Below are 15,922 nucleotides of genomic sequence, written 5' to 3'. Positions count from 1 at the left end.
CATCATGCTACCCTGGGCACACTCCCTTCAGTTTACCCACACCCACCCCGGAGCTATCTGGACATGCAGATGAACCCTGTCCTGCCCTTGAGGGTGGCATCACTGGAGTTGCATAAAGGGCAGATGTAACCACACCAAGGCTAAAATCAGTGGCAGCCCTTCGGGCAGCTCCAGCCCCCATCACCCCTCACAAGCCAGTCATGCCCCCTCCCATCAACCCTGTACCAACATCTCCAAAACCTTGCGTTCCTCCTTGCCCACACCGCCGTCATGGCAAAATTAAACAATAATGGTGTTGGGCTGCACCCCCACAGGCTTACAAGCCCTGTGCTTGCCTGCTTCAAGACAGAAGAATGAGCCTAGAGTCAGCAACAGAGACATCGACAGTGTGAAGAGGTGGTCCCCAACCTCTTTGGCACCGGGGACTGGTTTTATGGAAGACAATTTTTCCATGGCCTGGGGAGTGGGGGTCAGGGGTGGTTTGGGGACGATTCAAGAGCATTACATTTATTGTGCACTTTCTTTCTGTTGTTATGACATCAGCTCCACCTCGGATCACCAGGCATTAGATCCCAGAGGTTGGGGACCCCTGCTTTGAGGATGGGGGAGCTTACCTAGTCTAAAGCAAGGTCCTGGGGCAACACCCCACCAGTGCCAAGCAGACATGGAAGAAAGGGAACCTGATGACCAACTGTAGGGGAATTGACGTCAGGTGGGCTCATTAGTTACCAGGGAAACCAGTGGGAGGCGCATGCACCAGATGGGCCCTTTGATCAGACCAATCACCAGCTGGGGTGGGGCAAGTACTAGGAAGGTCAGGCACGTGAGCAGCGTACAGGTAAAGCAGGCATGTCTCAGGCAGGGCAATGTACCAAGAGCAAGAGAACAGCCATCTTGAGTGGCCTGACCGTACAAATGGGAACGTTGACCTCGGCCCAGATTGACCTTTTAACATTTTGCCCTGTATTCAGACTTGGCTTTTGGCTTTAAAAGAGAATGTTTATTCTAAAAGGAAGAATTCTTTTGTTATTTTTAGAGGGGCAACAACAGAGAGCAGTGTAGGGGAGCCTGACCTACACCCTTACCCAGCTCGCATCACTCTACGTCTGATCCTTTATAACCCATGACCGGGCCCCTTGGAAGCCTTAGGCAAAAGGCACCTCAGTTCTCTGTCACCAGTCTTCCTTCGCTCTTCACTGCCTCATTCCTTTTGACAAATATGAAGTCTATCCAGTGTTTTTCATTTTCTGAGTGATGTCACCCTGCGTGACCAAGTCCCAATCTCTTCCTTTCACCGTCAAATTCCTACAAAGACTATGGCTCTGAACTTGGCTCACAGCAGAAAATCTTGGGGGAATGTTCAGTTAAGTCAGAGTCTTCCTGAGCCCCACCCCAGGCCCACAGGACCAAAGTCTTCTCTCCAAAGAGCACTGGAAACATCTTTTCACAAGCCCCACCACAGGGATGTATGTGACTAGACTGTCTTTTGGGTACTCCTGTCACCCTGCTTCCTCCCCATCCCTTCCCCACCCAACCTTAGTTTACAGGGGACTGACCCTCAACAAGATCTATATGCCTTCTCCCAAAAAACAAGGGCCTCCAGAACTGACACTTGGTTAAGTGCTTCTGCGCCCCGCAGCACTGCCCCAAATCCCCCACTGCACAAGAACCACTGGGGTCCCTCTGGGGACCCTAAGGCTCATGGGTCCGGGGTGAATCCACTCTTGAATCTCCCCAAGGAGTTGAATGTAAAGTGTCCATGATCTTAGGTCTTCTCCAACAAATTATTATGAAAACATGGGGAAAAGTTGAAAGAACCATATAGTTAACAACTATGTATTCTAGATTCTACAACTATTAACATTTTCTAGTGGTAAAGAATCCACCTGCCAGTGCAATACATGCAAGAGATGTGGGTTCGATCCCTGGGTTGGGAAGATCACCTGGAGAAGGGCATGGCAACCCACTCCAATATTCTTGCCTAGAAAAGTCCATAGACAGAGGAGCCTGGTCAGCTACACTCCATGAGACTGCAAAGAATCAGACACAACTGAGTGCACACAAACAGTATCACGTTTTTCTAGAAACAACCAAAAACACCATCCCTTTATCCACCTATCAATCTTATTTCTTATGCATTTCCAGGTAAGTTGCAGATGCCTGATTTTTGTTTTTAAATACAATTCAGGTGGAACAGCTTGTCAACTGGAAAACAACACACAACTTAGACGTGAGAATGGTGTTTTCTTTGGGGACCTGACGCCAACTAACTACAGCCTGGAAACAGCCTCTCAGATAGCTCTGAGGAACTGTTTCCAAGAGGTAAGAGATGAGCCAGGATACACAGCAAACAAACAAAAAACATGTAGTCAAACACCAAAAGTCTGCTGCTAATCACAAAAACAGACATCTCAAGTATGGGAAGATGTTGAGTCTGGGCTCACTGAAATCATTCCACTGATATGCATCTTAACCATGAGGGCTAGTACCCTGGTTTTCTTCATCCTGAGTGCCCCTCGGGGTGTACTGCTGGTGGGAGGTAGGCCGCTGCAGTGGCTGATGGCTCAATGGCAGGCAACATTTTTTACTGAAATGGTCTACAAGTTCCACTTTGCCCTTACTCCCCAAAGCTCAACCTTATTTTGGATTGCTCCCCATGGTAAATTAAAAAAAAAAAAAAAAAAAAAAAAGGAGCTGAAGAGTTCATCCAGAAGTAATAACAGTTCCCAGTTCTTGAGATTCCATGTGGAGCCAAATCTCACGACAATCTTAAAAAATAAGGGCTAGGTCTATTTCACAAACGAAGACAACGTCCTTGAGAGGGGTAGACATTTGCCCGGGGTCATTCTCGTAACTGATGAAGCGCATAACAGCCACAGGACTCTGGCTGGGTTCCAGCCCACTGCCCGGCCACATAAGCCTGTCATGGACACAGAGAAGGGTGTTCATGATGAAACGGTGCTCTCTTTGCAATCACTTGCACTACTGATCATGCTCACGTGGAATTAAGCATTAGTGATAGCAGCTGGCAACGTGATAAGAGCACAAAGGCCGCTTTAGGACCAGAATCCTTGGATTTGAGTTAAGGGTCTGACATGCAGCTGCTCTGCAGGCAGGAAAATGAACTTAACCTCAGGGAACGTGGACTTCAGAGTCAGGTTCCAAGACACAACCAAGAAAACTGACCTCTGGTTTCCAAAAAACTTACATCCCTACGAACACAGGTAAAACTCTTAGATTCTTAGAGCCAGCAGTCATCTGAATAACCATGATAATGGTCATTAAAAATACTCAAAATCTCCAAGTTGTATTAATATTCAGTCAATGCCTTTATTAACTATCAAGTTCCTACGTGTCAGAGACAGGGATCCAAGTTAATTCTCTGCACTGGAGAAGCTGTCTTAGTGCACGCCTTCAAACAAAACCTTACAGGCAATATTACGAGGTCATAATAGCTGCCAATAATAGTGACAACTATTGATTGTAAAGCCCAGAGACGGGCTTTACAATCTTATTACTACCTCATAAAATCCTCACCATGGCCTTCAGAGGCAGGTCAGGTACATATGCCTCATTTTAAGGATACAGAAATGAAACCACCCAGAGCCATAACAACTTGTTTGAGGTCACAGAGAGGCAGCATCAAATGGCAATCTGCACAAGCCTGAAGTCGAACTTTTGCCACTGAGCTTTCAAGTGCTGTGGGTAGGAGTTGGTGGGCTGGACACCAAAGAGAAGGGACCACCAAGGGGATGCTGTATGAGCAGGGCCTTGTAAGGGAAGAGTTTGCAGCGACAGCTACTGCTTAAACCACATGCCAGGGCTATCTTACTTTCATCACTTATTTGATCCTGACAATGTTTTACACGCCATGAAACAGGCTCTTCTTATCTCCCTATTTTGTAGATGATGAAACTGAGGGCTGGCAAGGTTAAGTCACTTGAGACTGTAGTCAGTGACTTCATTGTTCCCTTCTCTGTGAGCAGATCCTACACACAGCCCTGCCCACCGATAAGTGACTGTGATCCCTCCCTGTAGGGTGAGCGACTTCAGTGTCAGCCCTGGCCACATGTCTTGCTTTCGTCAATGGAGTGTGAGTGAATGTGACCTCCACAGGTGTGGCAGAAGTTTTTTTAAGCGCCATTGCTTGTGTGGGTCAGCCTCTTGTTCTTTCCCTTCGGACAAAAGAGCAACAGTCCTGCTTTGGGACTGCTCCTTCCACTTGGATCCCAGACTGAGAGGCCCTGGAGCAGAACTGTAGCAATGAGCTGCAGCCCCTGGACATGCCATGCGAGTGAAGACTATGTTTGGTAATGGAAGTCACTAGGATTGGGGGACTGTTTGTTACTAACACAGCTCTCAGTGAAGAGGAGTCAGGATGCTAACCTCAGTACTCGTCATTTAAATGCCATAAAATTCACCTGTTTTAAGTATAAAGATTTTTAGTAAAGTGCAACTATCACCATAATGTAACTTTAGAACATTATCATCATCCCAAAAAGAAGCCCAGTGGAGCTGTTTCTCATTTTCACTGCCCTGACAGCCCCGCCCCCCATCCCACAGGATTGTGACATGTAATCTCTGTGTCTGGCACAGAGTTATGGAAGTTCATCCATGTTGCAGCATGTATCAGTAGTCCACTTCTATTTATGCCAAGCAGTACTTCATTGTATGGAAATATCAGACTTTGTCCATTCATCTGCTGATGCACGTTTGGGTTGCTTCCACTTTCTCCGATTGTAAATAACACCGCTGTGAGCATTCACATGCGTGCTTGTGTGGATGTATGTTTTCATTTCCCTCGGGTAAGTACCTGGGAACTCAATGGCTGGGTCACACAGTCAATCTACATTAAAATTTTTAAGAAACTGCCCGACTGTTTTCCAAAGTGGCCACACTATTTTACATTCCTGCCTGCATATGTGAGGGTTCCAATTTCTCCTTATCCTTGCTAACACTTGTAATTGTCAGATTTTTTTTTTTGATATAGCTGTTTCAGTGGTAATATGGTGGTATCTCATGGTGGTTTTAATCTGTATTCCCCTAATGGCTAAAGATGCTGATCAACTTTTTAGGTGTATGTTGGTTATTCCTATGCCTGCTTTGGTGAGGTGTCTATTCAAATCTTCTACCCATTTTTTAACTGGGATATTTGTCTTCTTATTGAATTGTAAGAGTTCTTTATATATTCTAGATACAAGTCTTTTATTGTATATCTGGTTTACAAATGCTTTTTTCAGAAAAACAAATAGAATGGGTAACTATTTCAGAAATAAATAGTACTAGAACTGACACAACAAAGAAAAGTAGCCATAAATAAAGGCCAATAACAAAGAAAAAGTTTTAAATTACCTCCAAGAAGTTACTTGACCTTGACCAACCCAAGTCCAAGTCCTAAGAATAAAAAGCACTAAGAATTTCAAAACATATAAAAAGCAGCAAATTCCTCAACATGGTTTATGAGACACACATGGCTCTATGCTCAAACAACTACAGTTTTTTACATGAGAGGAAAAAGTTCCCAAAGAATATTTTACACCTTGGTAAGATTTGGTAAATTTCATCTGGCTAAATACTGGGCTGGACCAATATTTATCCATAAGATGTTGCCAAAACACACAAATGAACTTTCTGGCCAACCCAGGAAGTGGCCATAATATCCTTTAAGTGAAGACTATTTTTTTTTTTTGCCTCACCAAACAGCTTGTGGGATCTTAGTTCCCTGACCAGGAATTGAACCTGGGTCCACAGCAGGGAAACCCCAAGTCTTAATGACTGAATCACCAGGGAATTCCCAATAATGAAGAATCTTGATACTGACATACATTAACCTTTCAATAGTTACTAAAGACAAATTTCAGAGAGGTTCATTTATGAACTTCACACATAAATAAACCACAACTACATAAAGAGAAAAGAACATTACTTCTTAGTAAATACTATTGGGTTATTTATTAATAGCTATCAACATGAAGACAAATTACAACACTGTAAGAAATTCTAAACAAGTCTAAATTTTAAGCATATTTTTTAAACTGTTGATATTTTAAAGTAGGGAAAAAACCAAAAAATAGCACCTTCATTCCAGCAAGGAAGAAACATACATTTCTGAATTCTGAAGAATTAACATACCATCAGAAAAAAAAAAAAAAAGAACATTTCAAGGTCCTGTTCAAATAGTACTGCTTCCATAAATTCCTCCCTGATTCTCTGCCCCCTCAATTAAAAAAAAAAAAAAGTCAGGGTAAATAATTGCTCTTTCCTCAGACCACCAGGCTATAAGCCTCACATTACTTGAACTGCCTTGATGGGCCTGTTACCTTCTCCACTGCATCTCCTTTAGTTCCTATTTTCTATGCCCATTCAAGTACAGCAGGTGTCATTATTTTATTAAACCCTTATAAAAAATAGGTGTTTGAAAAATATTTCTTGAATTAATGTGTATCTGAATATTAAAAAAATGTTTCTGAAGATTATTTTCTAAAAACCAGAATGTAGAAAAACATACACAAAGGCAATGATAAAATCTGACTTCCCCCAATATTACGAAGAATAAAAAAGAAGGTTGACACCAGCTTTTAAATGGTAAATGATTAAGGGTGAGAAATAGATCCTATACACATGGGAAAATTCAGAAAATTATATCTAGTCTTCAACTTGATGTTGGTGGAAGAAACCAACAGGTGATTGGTAACTGGTGCCATCATCCAGAATGGAACGACTTGATGACAGCTGAGGGCCAGCCCATGCTTTCAACCTTAAATTCTACTTCAGGGAGTAGGCTCTCAAATGTCATTATTCCTTACCCTCGTACGCCTCCTCTCTGCTTTATTCAGAGCACTGATCATGGTCTAACTCTACATCCCTTAATTCTCAATCCTGTTGACTGTCTGTCTCCTTCCCTGGAATGTCAGTTCCACGAGGGCAGAGACCTCTTTGTCACTGTCACACCCTCAGAAAGTGTTAGTTGCTCAGTTGTGTCCAACTCTTTGCGACCACATGGACTGCAGCCTGCCAGGCTCCTCTGTCCCTGGAATTTCCCAGGCAAGAATACTGGAGTGGGTTGCCATGCCCTTCTCCAGAGGATCTTCCCAACCCTGGGATCAAACCCGGGTCTCCTATATTACAGGCAGATTCTTTGCCATCTGAGCCACCAGGGAAGCCCCACACACTCAGAAGGTGCTCAATATTTGCTGAATGGATGAATGTTCTAAGGAAACAAGTACTTGCCCCAATCCCCAAACAGGCATAGTATATAAAATTCATAACAGCGTAATTTATAATTACAAAAATCAGAACCCACATGCCCAGAGAATAGCTATGCAAATTAGAAATTAATGATACCATAAAATGCTAAGTAGCTATTAAACATTAAAAGTTTACTGAAAATATTTATAAACCAAGTGAAAAAATAGCATATCATGTAAAAAGCGTCCTGTGGTGCCTTACCCATTCAGAACTGCAGCTCATATGAAGCGTGTATAAATACTTACGTACTAATAAAAGAATGGCATTCTTTAATAGCTACTTTAAGTGACTTACACTCATAATTTTAAAATATTCTATCAAATGCCGTATCTTCAGAAGAAAGGCAGCTACTGTGTCAATGGAAAAACCTACACAATAGTCAGCATGACTTGAGGAGCAGGGCAATAAATTGTTCCCTTTTACAAAGCTAAAAAATGTTCAGTTCAGTCACTCAGTCGTGTCCGACTCTTTGCGACCCCATGAATTGCAGCACGCCAGGCCTCCCTGTCCATCATCAACTCCCGGAGTTCACTCAGACTCATGTCCACACTGAGTTAAAAGTAAACACTGGTTATGAAAATGTCCTTAGTCCCTGCAAAGCAGTGTTATCTTTTTCATTTTACTTATTTCTTAAGGTCGAATTCTTCATAGCATAACATACATACAATACAATGTACCCATTTTAAGAGAACAGGCTGAGGTGACCTTGACTGAGAGGCTGAGTGTGGCAAGTGGATCACAGGATGCTGGGCGAGAGCTCCCCGCCTTCAGTCTTCACACGAGAGCGAGGCACTGGCTCCTCCTCAAGGTCCTAGCCTGCCTGGAAGCAAGAACATTCGTTCCCGGCCTCACCAAGGCCATGCAAACCTGTGCCCCATGGGGGCCCTGTGTGGCCAAGCCCAGGGCCTTGATGGCTTGGCCTCAACGGCATGCTGGGCCAGGTACCCAGCAACCACAGAAATAGGAGGAGCTAACCTTTGAACAGGGTGGAGCCTGCCTCTGGTTTCCACGCGGGTCAGTTGGCCATCTGTAGCCTAATCTCCTAATCTGTAGCCTGCTCTATGATGTTGAGCGTGCTTCCAAACCCCTCGAAGCCTGCTTCCTCAATGGACTGAAGAAGAAGAAAATCCCCTTGCAAGATGAAGGTCAAAGTAAACGTGACCATCCACGGGAAGCCACGAGGTGGGAGCTCACTGTGTATCGGCCACGCTTATCCTAGATGTCACTGGGACACCTGCCATCCAGGACTGCCTCTTGGCTGGCACGTTCACACCCACTCCGGCTTTGAGAGTCACCACAACCAAAAATGGGGAGTTGGAGCTAAAGCGTTTTGTATGAGGAAGGCTCCAAAGGACCCCATTTCTGCTCAGTTGCTTGATCTTTCACCACCAAAAAATAGTCCCAGGTAGCTTCAGCCGCCCCTAAATCAGGTCACAGAACAGCAGGAGACATTCCTTTGGCAAAAAAGGATACACTCTTGTCCTGTATCTTGTACTGGTACGTGAGGCTTCGATCCCGGGGGGTGGTGGGCTGCAGTGGTCTTCTCCACAGGATCCTCAGCTAAGTGACAAAGAGAAGAATGAAAGAGGAGAAGCCCCCCAAGTACCTGCTCCAGTGTGAACCCTGTCTGCCTCCTCGCTGACCTTCAGCTGAGGTCAGATGCGATGCGGTAAATGGGACCAACCTCTGAAACAAAGGTCACTACCCATCACCTAAAAATAGAGGTTTCCCCTCCATTACTATAGTAATATTTGCTCATCCTGGAAAACACAAAAGACAAAGAAAAGTAGAAAACACTCATCCAGAGAAAAACCATGAAAGTACTTTCGTGTATTTCCTTTTGGTCTTTTCTGTGAGCATGGTTTTGTACTTTTGGGCTAGATGAACTTGGAAGGCCAATGCACTTAGAATGTGCACACTCAATTCTGAGGCTCCGAAGACTGGACATTTGTCCTGAGTGACTACAACGCTCTGTGGGGCTGAGCAGCTTCAGAGCCACAGGCTGCCAGTGGAAGGGTCTCCTCGGGGTGTGCCTGGCATACCACCAGCACAGCCTCTCTGAGCCTGCTCGGATGCTCTGATTTCCATACCTGACTCTGACTCTGGGCCAAAACTCCCACCCACCCTTAATGGGTCAAAAGTGGTCAACGCGAAGTTAACCTGGAAGAGGTGGCAAAGGCTTTGGGGTGATCCCGAAAGAGAAGTTTCAGAAGGCAGAGAACCATGGCAGCCCCTGGGCATGGGGAGAACCTGACCTCCCTTCCAGGCCACAGGCAGGACTCCATGCTTCCCCCTAAGTACTCCAAACATCCCGGTGGTGGGGTTAGGGGGTGGCAGTAACACCAGCCAGGAGAATAGCCTCCCAAGTCTCCGTTTGAAAAGGAATGGTGTTGGCCTGAATACACAGAGCCTGCTATGACCCTGCGGGGGAAGTCTGCTGTTTACTGCCTTCCCCAGGGGATAGCCGGACAGTCATCTCCTCTCCAAGAACTCCCCTCTGGCTGCAAATGACCACCGTGCAAAACCTGCCCTGGTGCACAGGGCCGAGAACCCCTGGAGCGGACTCTGATCTGCATTCACACAACTTCCGAGACCTCCCTCCCACCCGAGGGCATATCCTAGCTGAGTACCCCAAGGCCCGACACTGTCCGGGGGCAGTGGGGCGCACAGAGGAGGCGAGCAGCTCCCGGTGAGCCAGGGCCCCGCGCACCTGCCCATGCACGTCTTTGCAGAAGCCAGTGGCCAGGCCCTCAGCCCGCAGGATCAGGTGGCTCTGGTGACTAAGGCCATTCAGCAGGACGTCGTTCTCCTCGTCCTCGGCATCTCCACTGTCGTGTACGAGGGCCACGACGTTTCCCTGCAACAGACAGAGGCTGTTGGGAGGGACACCAGGCTCAAAACATGCGGTCTCTGGGAGCCTCCACTGCCCCGCACGCCTTCTCTCGGGACTGGGCTCAGGGCTCGGGCCTGCAATCGTCTGCTGGAACAGCTTCACCAGCACACCCAGCCTGGACGTCCAGCTCAGTTTGTCTGTAAGCAAGGAAGAGCATCCAGTTTTGAAAAAGAATAAAGCAGATCAGTGTGTTCTGTTTCAGGGGCAGTGGACAGCACAACACACACTGTGTGTTAGTAAATGAAAAGAAGTTCCAAACTGTGTGGATGGTGGGTCACTCAGAACGTGAAAAGAAAAGCAGGGAGACGAGCGTACATACAAATGCGTTTATGACTGCTCAGACGCTCTGGAAGGATATACGAGGGAGGGAAGGAGAGACTTACTTTTTGCTACAGGAGACTTTATATCCTGTTTATATCTTCTTTTTTTCTTTATTAAACTATTTTAATATTAAAACTTTAATTAAAATATTAAAAACTTTATAATATAAAAATATTGAAATTTTAGTATTAAACTATTTTTCTCTATTAAACTTTTCCCAAGCTTTACTTTCTTAATTATTATAAGTATTTTTACAAAAAGAAGTTGATAGTGGCCCACACGGGGCTTCCCTGGTAGCTCAGCTGGTAAAGACTCCGCCTCCAATGCAGGAGACCCCGGTTCAATTCTTGGGTCGGGAAGATCCCCTGGAGAAGGGACAGGCTACCCACTCCAGTGGTTCAGGTGGTAAAGAACCCGCCTGCGATGTGGGAGACCTGGCTTTGATCCCTGGATTGGGAAGACTCCCCGGGACAAGGGAACAGCCACCCACTCCAGTATTCTTGCCTGGAGAATGCCATGAACAGAAGAGCCTGGCGGGCTACAATCCACAGGGTCACAAAGAGTCGGACACGACTGAGTGACTGCACACAGCACAGTGGGCCACACGGCAGGCTGAGCTGCACAAGCTGACTGCCTGCTTCACTCCTCCCCCAGCCCCGCTGAACTGTGTCCTGAGGCCCCTTACACGTCCGCCCCCCCATTCTCTCCCCATCACCCTGGTGCCCGGCCCTGCGACTGTAGGCAGGATGGCCTAAGGTCCCCTAAATCCAGCTTCCAGGCAGGACCCCGCACACAGGAGGTGAGTGGCATGCACCGCTGGATCCACACAGCCTGACTAATCCACTTCCCCGTCCCCTCTGCCCTGTGCCCAGCCTGGCCCTGTGGGACACACGCTCAGCTGATGTCTGTAAGCTCCCCTCACTTAATTCTTGAGGTCTGGTTCCTGGGAGGTGGGTACCACAGGTGTTACTGTTTTGTTAAAATCCCTATGAGACAAAATCTCTATTTGTGCCTCGTAATTTAACAATGAAGGTTACACCCTATCCCTGCATTGCACCTCGCAATTTTCATATTGTTTTTGTTTTGGGACACACCGTGTGAGATCACAGTTCTTTGACCAGGGATCAAACCCACGCCCCCTGCAGTGGAATCACAGAATCTTAACCATTGCACTGCCAGGCAAGTCCCTTCACCTCACAATCCTTAAAGCAGTTTTACATCTATTATCTTAACTGACCTTCAAAACACACTCAGAGCGATACTGCCGTGTGGCAGAGTGGGACAGACGCAGTACCACACGTGGCCAACCTCATTACAGACAGGGCCAGGCACCCTTCAGTTTTCAGGGTCTTACTTTTTAGCAATGGCAGGTAGCACAGTGCAGCCTGCATGGGGTGAAGATTTCTGGGGCTGCCGGAGTAAAGAAAAAGCCCTGAGCCATCAGAGAGAAGAGATAACTGCCAGCAAGTGGCCCTCTGGGCCCATGGGGTTCACGGCAGGACCTCGGGGTGCAGCCCATGATTACCTTCCATTCCCGGCACACGGTGGCCCTGCAGTAATGGACGAAGTCCAGCACCGCCACCGGCCCCATGCCCAGGCTCAGCAGCACGCTAAGGTCGTCCACCAGCAGCACCGGGCACCTCCAGGCGGCCTCCCCACAGTCCACAGGCTCCAGGGCGTCCCGCACAAATGCATACAGCGGCTGCAGGTCCCCAGCACTGGCCTCCCTGGGACACAGGGCAGAAGTCACCAGACAGCTCACGTGCTCTCCAGATGTTCAAGAGACAACTCAGCAGCACGGAGGGTGAGGGGTGGAGGGGATGGGGGAGGGAAAGAAGTGGGTCCAGTGCTTGGCACCAAGGGGCTCATGAGCTGCCTGGAAAGAAAAGGCACACTCCCGTGGGCATGTTTATTTCAGTTCAACTATTCCCTGAGGCCTGCTGGGTACAGAGCACTGTGCTAGCAACTCGGGGACACAGAAATAAACCCCCCCAGAGGCCCACACAGCCTCTCAGTCCAAGGGCTTGAGGCCTCTGATTTAAACGGAGAGGCCTTCCTGGGAGGTCATAACTGAGGATGAAAGCTCAGCAGCAGTTCACACGTCCAGGTGCCGAGCGGCAGCCTGAGCGCTCATGTTCGGACCAGGTCCAACCTACTACTGGCCCCGCTACCTCCGCCTCCCCAGTGACTGCAGCAGTGCTCTCCCAGCAATGGGGGTGGTGGGGACGTGGGCTCAGAAATCAGAGCCTGGCGCACAGGTACCGGCCTCACGGCCCCACACTCCAGGGCCAAACCCCGCTAACAGCAGGTAGAATGACGCTGTCTATATAACCTGGGCTCAGATGGAGACCAGGCCCACTCGTTCAAAGACACTAGCTTCAGAGACGGGACAGGCTGTGTGCAAAGCCACACACACAGGCCACACACTTGGCCTTTTCTTTTTTTTTTTTAACATTATTTATTGATTTGGCTGTGCTGGTTCTTAGTTGCAGCATGCAGGATCTCCCATCTTCGTGGGCTCCTTAGCTTTCTACAGCTTCCGGGACAGGCACACAGCCTCTGACAGAGGCGAGGACCTTGAGTGATGCTGAGACACCCGGGCAGTGCCTGCCTTCTGCAGCCGGCTCTGCCCTCCCACTCGTCGGGGAGAGAGAAGGGGGTTACACGGAGACCCGGGGCGGGGCCCACCTGCAGGCTGACTGACCTGAGGAACTGCAGGGGGTGCCGCTCCTCCCGGGGCCGGAAGAAGACGTCCACCGCGGACTTGAGACCCTCGAGGACCACCAGCTGCCCGCGTTCCCGCGCTGCGGTCAGGCTGACACCCTGCACCCGACCACGGAGAGGTGAGTGAGTTCCCGGGCTGGCGGGGGCCTCATCAGAGAGGACTTGGCACCAAGGGGCTCACGACTCCAGGACGCCAGCTCCTGAGAGGGCGCCAGGTCCATTTGGAGCCCTGCGGACATGCGTCTGGCTGCCTGACATGGGAGCCCAGGTCTTGTCTCCCCTGGGTGCGAGGGCGCCAGGCCTGTCTGGAGCCCCGCGGACGTGCGTCTGGCTGTCTGACATGGGAGCCCAGGTCTTGTCTCCCCTGGGTGCGAGGGCGCTGGGCCCATCTGGAACCCCGTGGACATGCATCTGGCTGCCTGACATGGGAGCCCAGGTCTTGTCTCCCCTGGGTGCGAGGGCACCAGGCCCGTTTGGAGCCCCGCGGACGTGCGTCTGGCTGCCTGACATGGGAGCCCAGGTCTTGTCTCCCCTGGGTGCTCCCCACACACAACCTGTGTTCTACTGTCAGATGTGCATTTACATGTAGTTTTCACATTTTCTTAAAACAAATTTTTTTTTAACTCTTTTCTTTTCTTATTTGGCTGCTCTGGGTCTTAGTTGTGGCACGCAGGCTCTTTTGCTGCACCATGAGGGGTCTAGTTCCCTGACCAGGGATCGAATCCGGGCCCCTTTCACTGGAGACACAAAGTCTTAGCCACTGGACCACCAGGGAAGTCTCTACTTGTCACATTTTTTAAAAAACTTACTTTCTTTTGCTTATATACTTATTTTTTACCTAGTACTGCTTTTTACTTTATGATAGTAATATAAAGTTGCCTTTTTAAGGGCATGTGGTTACAAAATAAAGTACATTAAAAACAGAAAGTAAATAGTAACATGGTGGTGGGGTGACAGTCTTTGTTGCAACAGCTCAACTCTGCTCTCATAGCAGCCACAGATGGGGGTGGCTGTGCTCCAATAAAACTTCATGTACAGAAAACAGGGGGTGCAGACTGTGGCTGGTCAACCCTGCTCCCGACCAGCGCTTCGTAAACATGCGTCTTTATGAACCACGTAATTAAGAATCTCCTGAGGGCTTCCTTGGTGGCTGGGTGGTAAAGATCCGCCTGCTAATGCAAACCCGTATGGGTTTGATCCCTGAACCGGGAGGATCCCACATGTGTCAAGGGCAATTAAGCCCCTGCACCACAACTGTTGAGCATGTGCTCTAGAGCCTGGGAACTAGAACTACTGAAGCCCACATGCCCTAGAGCCTGTGCTTCCCAACAAGAGAACCCACTGCAATGAGAAGCCCATGCACCGCAGCAAGAGAAAAGCACCCGCAGCAATGAAGACCCAACATAACCAAAAATTAAAAATAAAAACAAGAATCTCCTGAGATACCTGATTAAAATGCAGATCTCTGGGCCCTACTCCAGAGCTAGAAGCCTTAGGGGCAGGGCCTGGGAATCTGCATTTCAACACCCCGTGATGGTGACACTGTCCAGACATGCAACCCGCGGTTCTGCAGAAGCAGCAGGTGACGCAGAACTCAGACTCCTTGTGTCCCCAGACCAGGCCTTGATCGCTCAGTCACACACTGGTGTTCACTGTGCAGCACCATTAGCAACAACAGCCCGCCTGGCAGAGAGAAGGACTCCTGACCGTCTCCTTTGCTCTTGTTCATGACTACTGTACTGATGTAAGAACAACACTACAGCAAGAGGACAGAAACTCACGCGCTAGTGCTTGGCACACCCAGAGCTGTGCATGCCATTCCTGCCGTGCTGGTGAGTCAAAGGTAACAGGAAAAGCAGCCAAACCGGATATGAGAATACACACCTTTCTCATCCTAGCTCACAGATGCCAGGGCCAAACGCATGCCTCACCGACCTGGAATGCAACCGTGTTCCTGACACAACTGCTCCCTGAGCCTGTGCTCTGACCTCTGGCACAGGAACTTCTCCCTTCCCTGCAAAGCATGGGAAACCCTCTCGCCCTCTCACTGGTTCCCCCCATCAGAGAAGAGGACTGACAGTAAGGCTGTCATTTTGAAGATCACTGCTGATGCATGGCCTGGTTCTCTCCCGCTCTGAGCCTGACTTAAACCAAAAACAAGGAACAACAAGAGCCCCAGAAATTCACCTGGTCACAGGTCACAAGTCATGTGCCAGGTGAGGTGCCAGGAGGGTCACCAGCCTCTCAGACATCTTACTCTTGCTTGGCTGCATTTAGTAAGACAAGGGGCAAACCAAGATGAGGTGAGGGGCATGTAACAAAAGCCCTAGACTAAGGGAGAGACAGTGGGAGGTACTCAACTGGGCAGAGACCAAGCTGTGATCTCTAACTCACTGGGGACAAGATTAATGTTCACCCTGAGAAGGAAGAAACCTTAACTGGTCCAGACTCAGTGAAGAAGGGTTTGATTTCATCCATAACAGGTCTGGTTCTAAACACTTGACAAATGAACAAAACACGCTGACATGCTGCCCTCGCCCTTCAGATAAAGGGTTCAGGATCCCATGATTTCCTTAGTCCTTCCCTTTCTAAGTTCCCTGCAACCCAAACAGGGAAGCCCAGCCTGACAGCGTACGTATGCCTGGCACACACACTCGCTCAGGGATCTCATCACCGAGGTCTAACATACTTACCAGCTTCTGCCCCACGATATTATAGTGACTAAAGGACTGGACG

The 15,922-nt window shown here is 48.4% G+C and overlaps 1 protein-coding gene across 5 annotated transcripts in view; it reads right to left on the bottom strand.

Annotated features, from left to right (window-relative positions):
* Nucleotides 1-5,933: 5,933 nt before the first annotated feature.
* The window catches only part of ELP6 (elongator acetyltransferase complex subunit 6), a 15,091-nt gene continuing 5,102 nt past the window's right edge, over nt 5,934-15,922 (bottom strand). The window contains exons 3-8 of one of the 5 annotated variants that reach the window (XR_008706079.1): nt 15,880-15,922; nt 13,167-13,285; nt 11,988-12,189; nt 9,959-10,105; nt 8,224-8,808; nt 5,934-8,068 (exon numbers count right to left, since the gene is read on the bottom strand). The exon at nt 15,880-15,922 is cut by the window's right edge and continues 28 nt beyond it. Coding sequence is in view for 4 of the 5 variants with exons in the window: in XM_055557617.1 (XP_055413592.1) it covers nt 8,680-8,808; nt 9,959-10,105; nt 11,988-12,189; nt 13,167-13,285; nt 15,880-15,922 (640 nt within the window). In the remaining variant the exon portion in view is untranslated. Of the gene's footprint in view, nt 8,809-9,958; nt 10,106-11,987; nt 12,190-13,166; nt 13,286-15,879 lie in introns of all 5 variants that reach the window. The other 4 variants (XM_055557620.1, XM_055557619.1, XM_055557617.1 and 1 more) reach the window with 4 other exon arrangements.

Source organism: Bubalus kerabau, chromosome 20 (genome assembly GCF_029407905.1).
Source record: "Bubalus kerabau isolate K-KA32 ecotype Philippines breed swamp buffalo chromosome 20, PCC_UOA_SB_1v2, whole genome shotgun sequence".
Lineage (NCBI taxonomy): Eukaryota > Metazoa > Chordata > Mammalia > Artiodactyla > Bovidae > Bubalus > Bubalus kerabau.
This window is presented reverse-complemented; position numbering and strand designations above follow the sequence as displayed.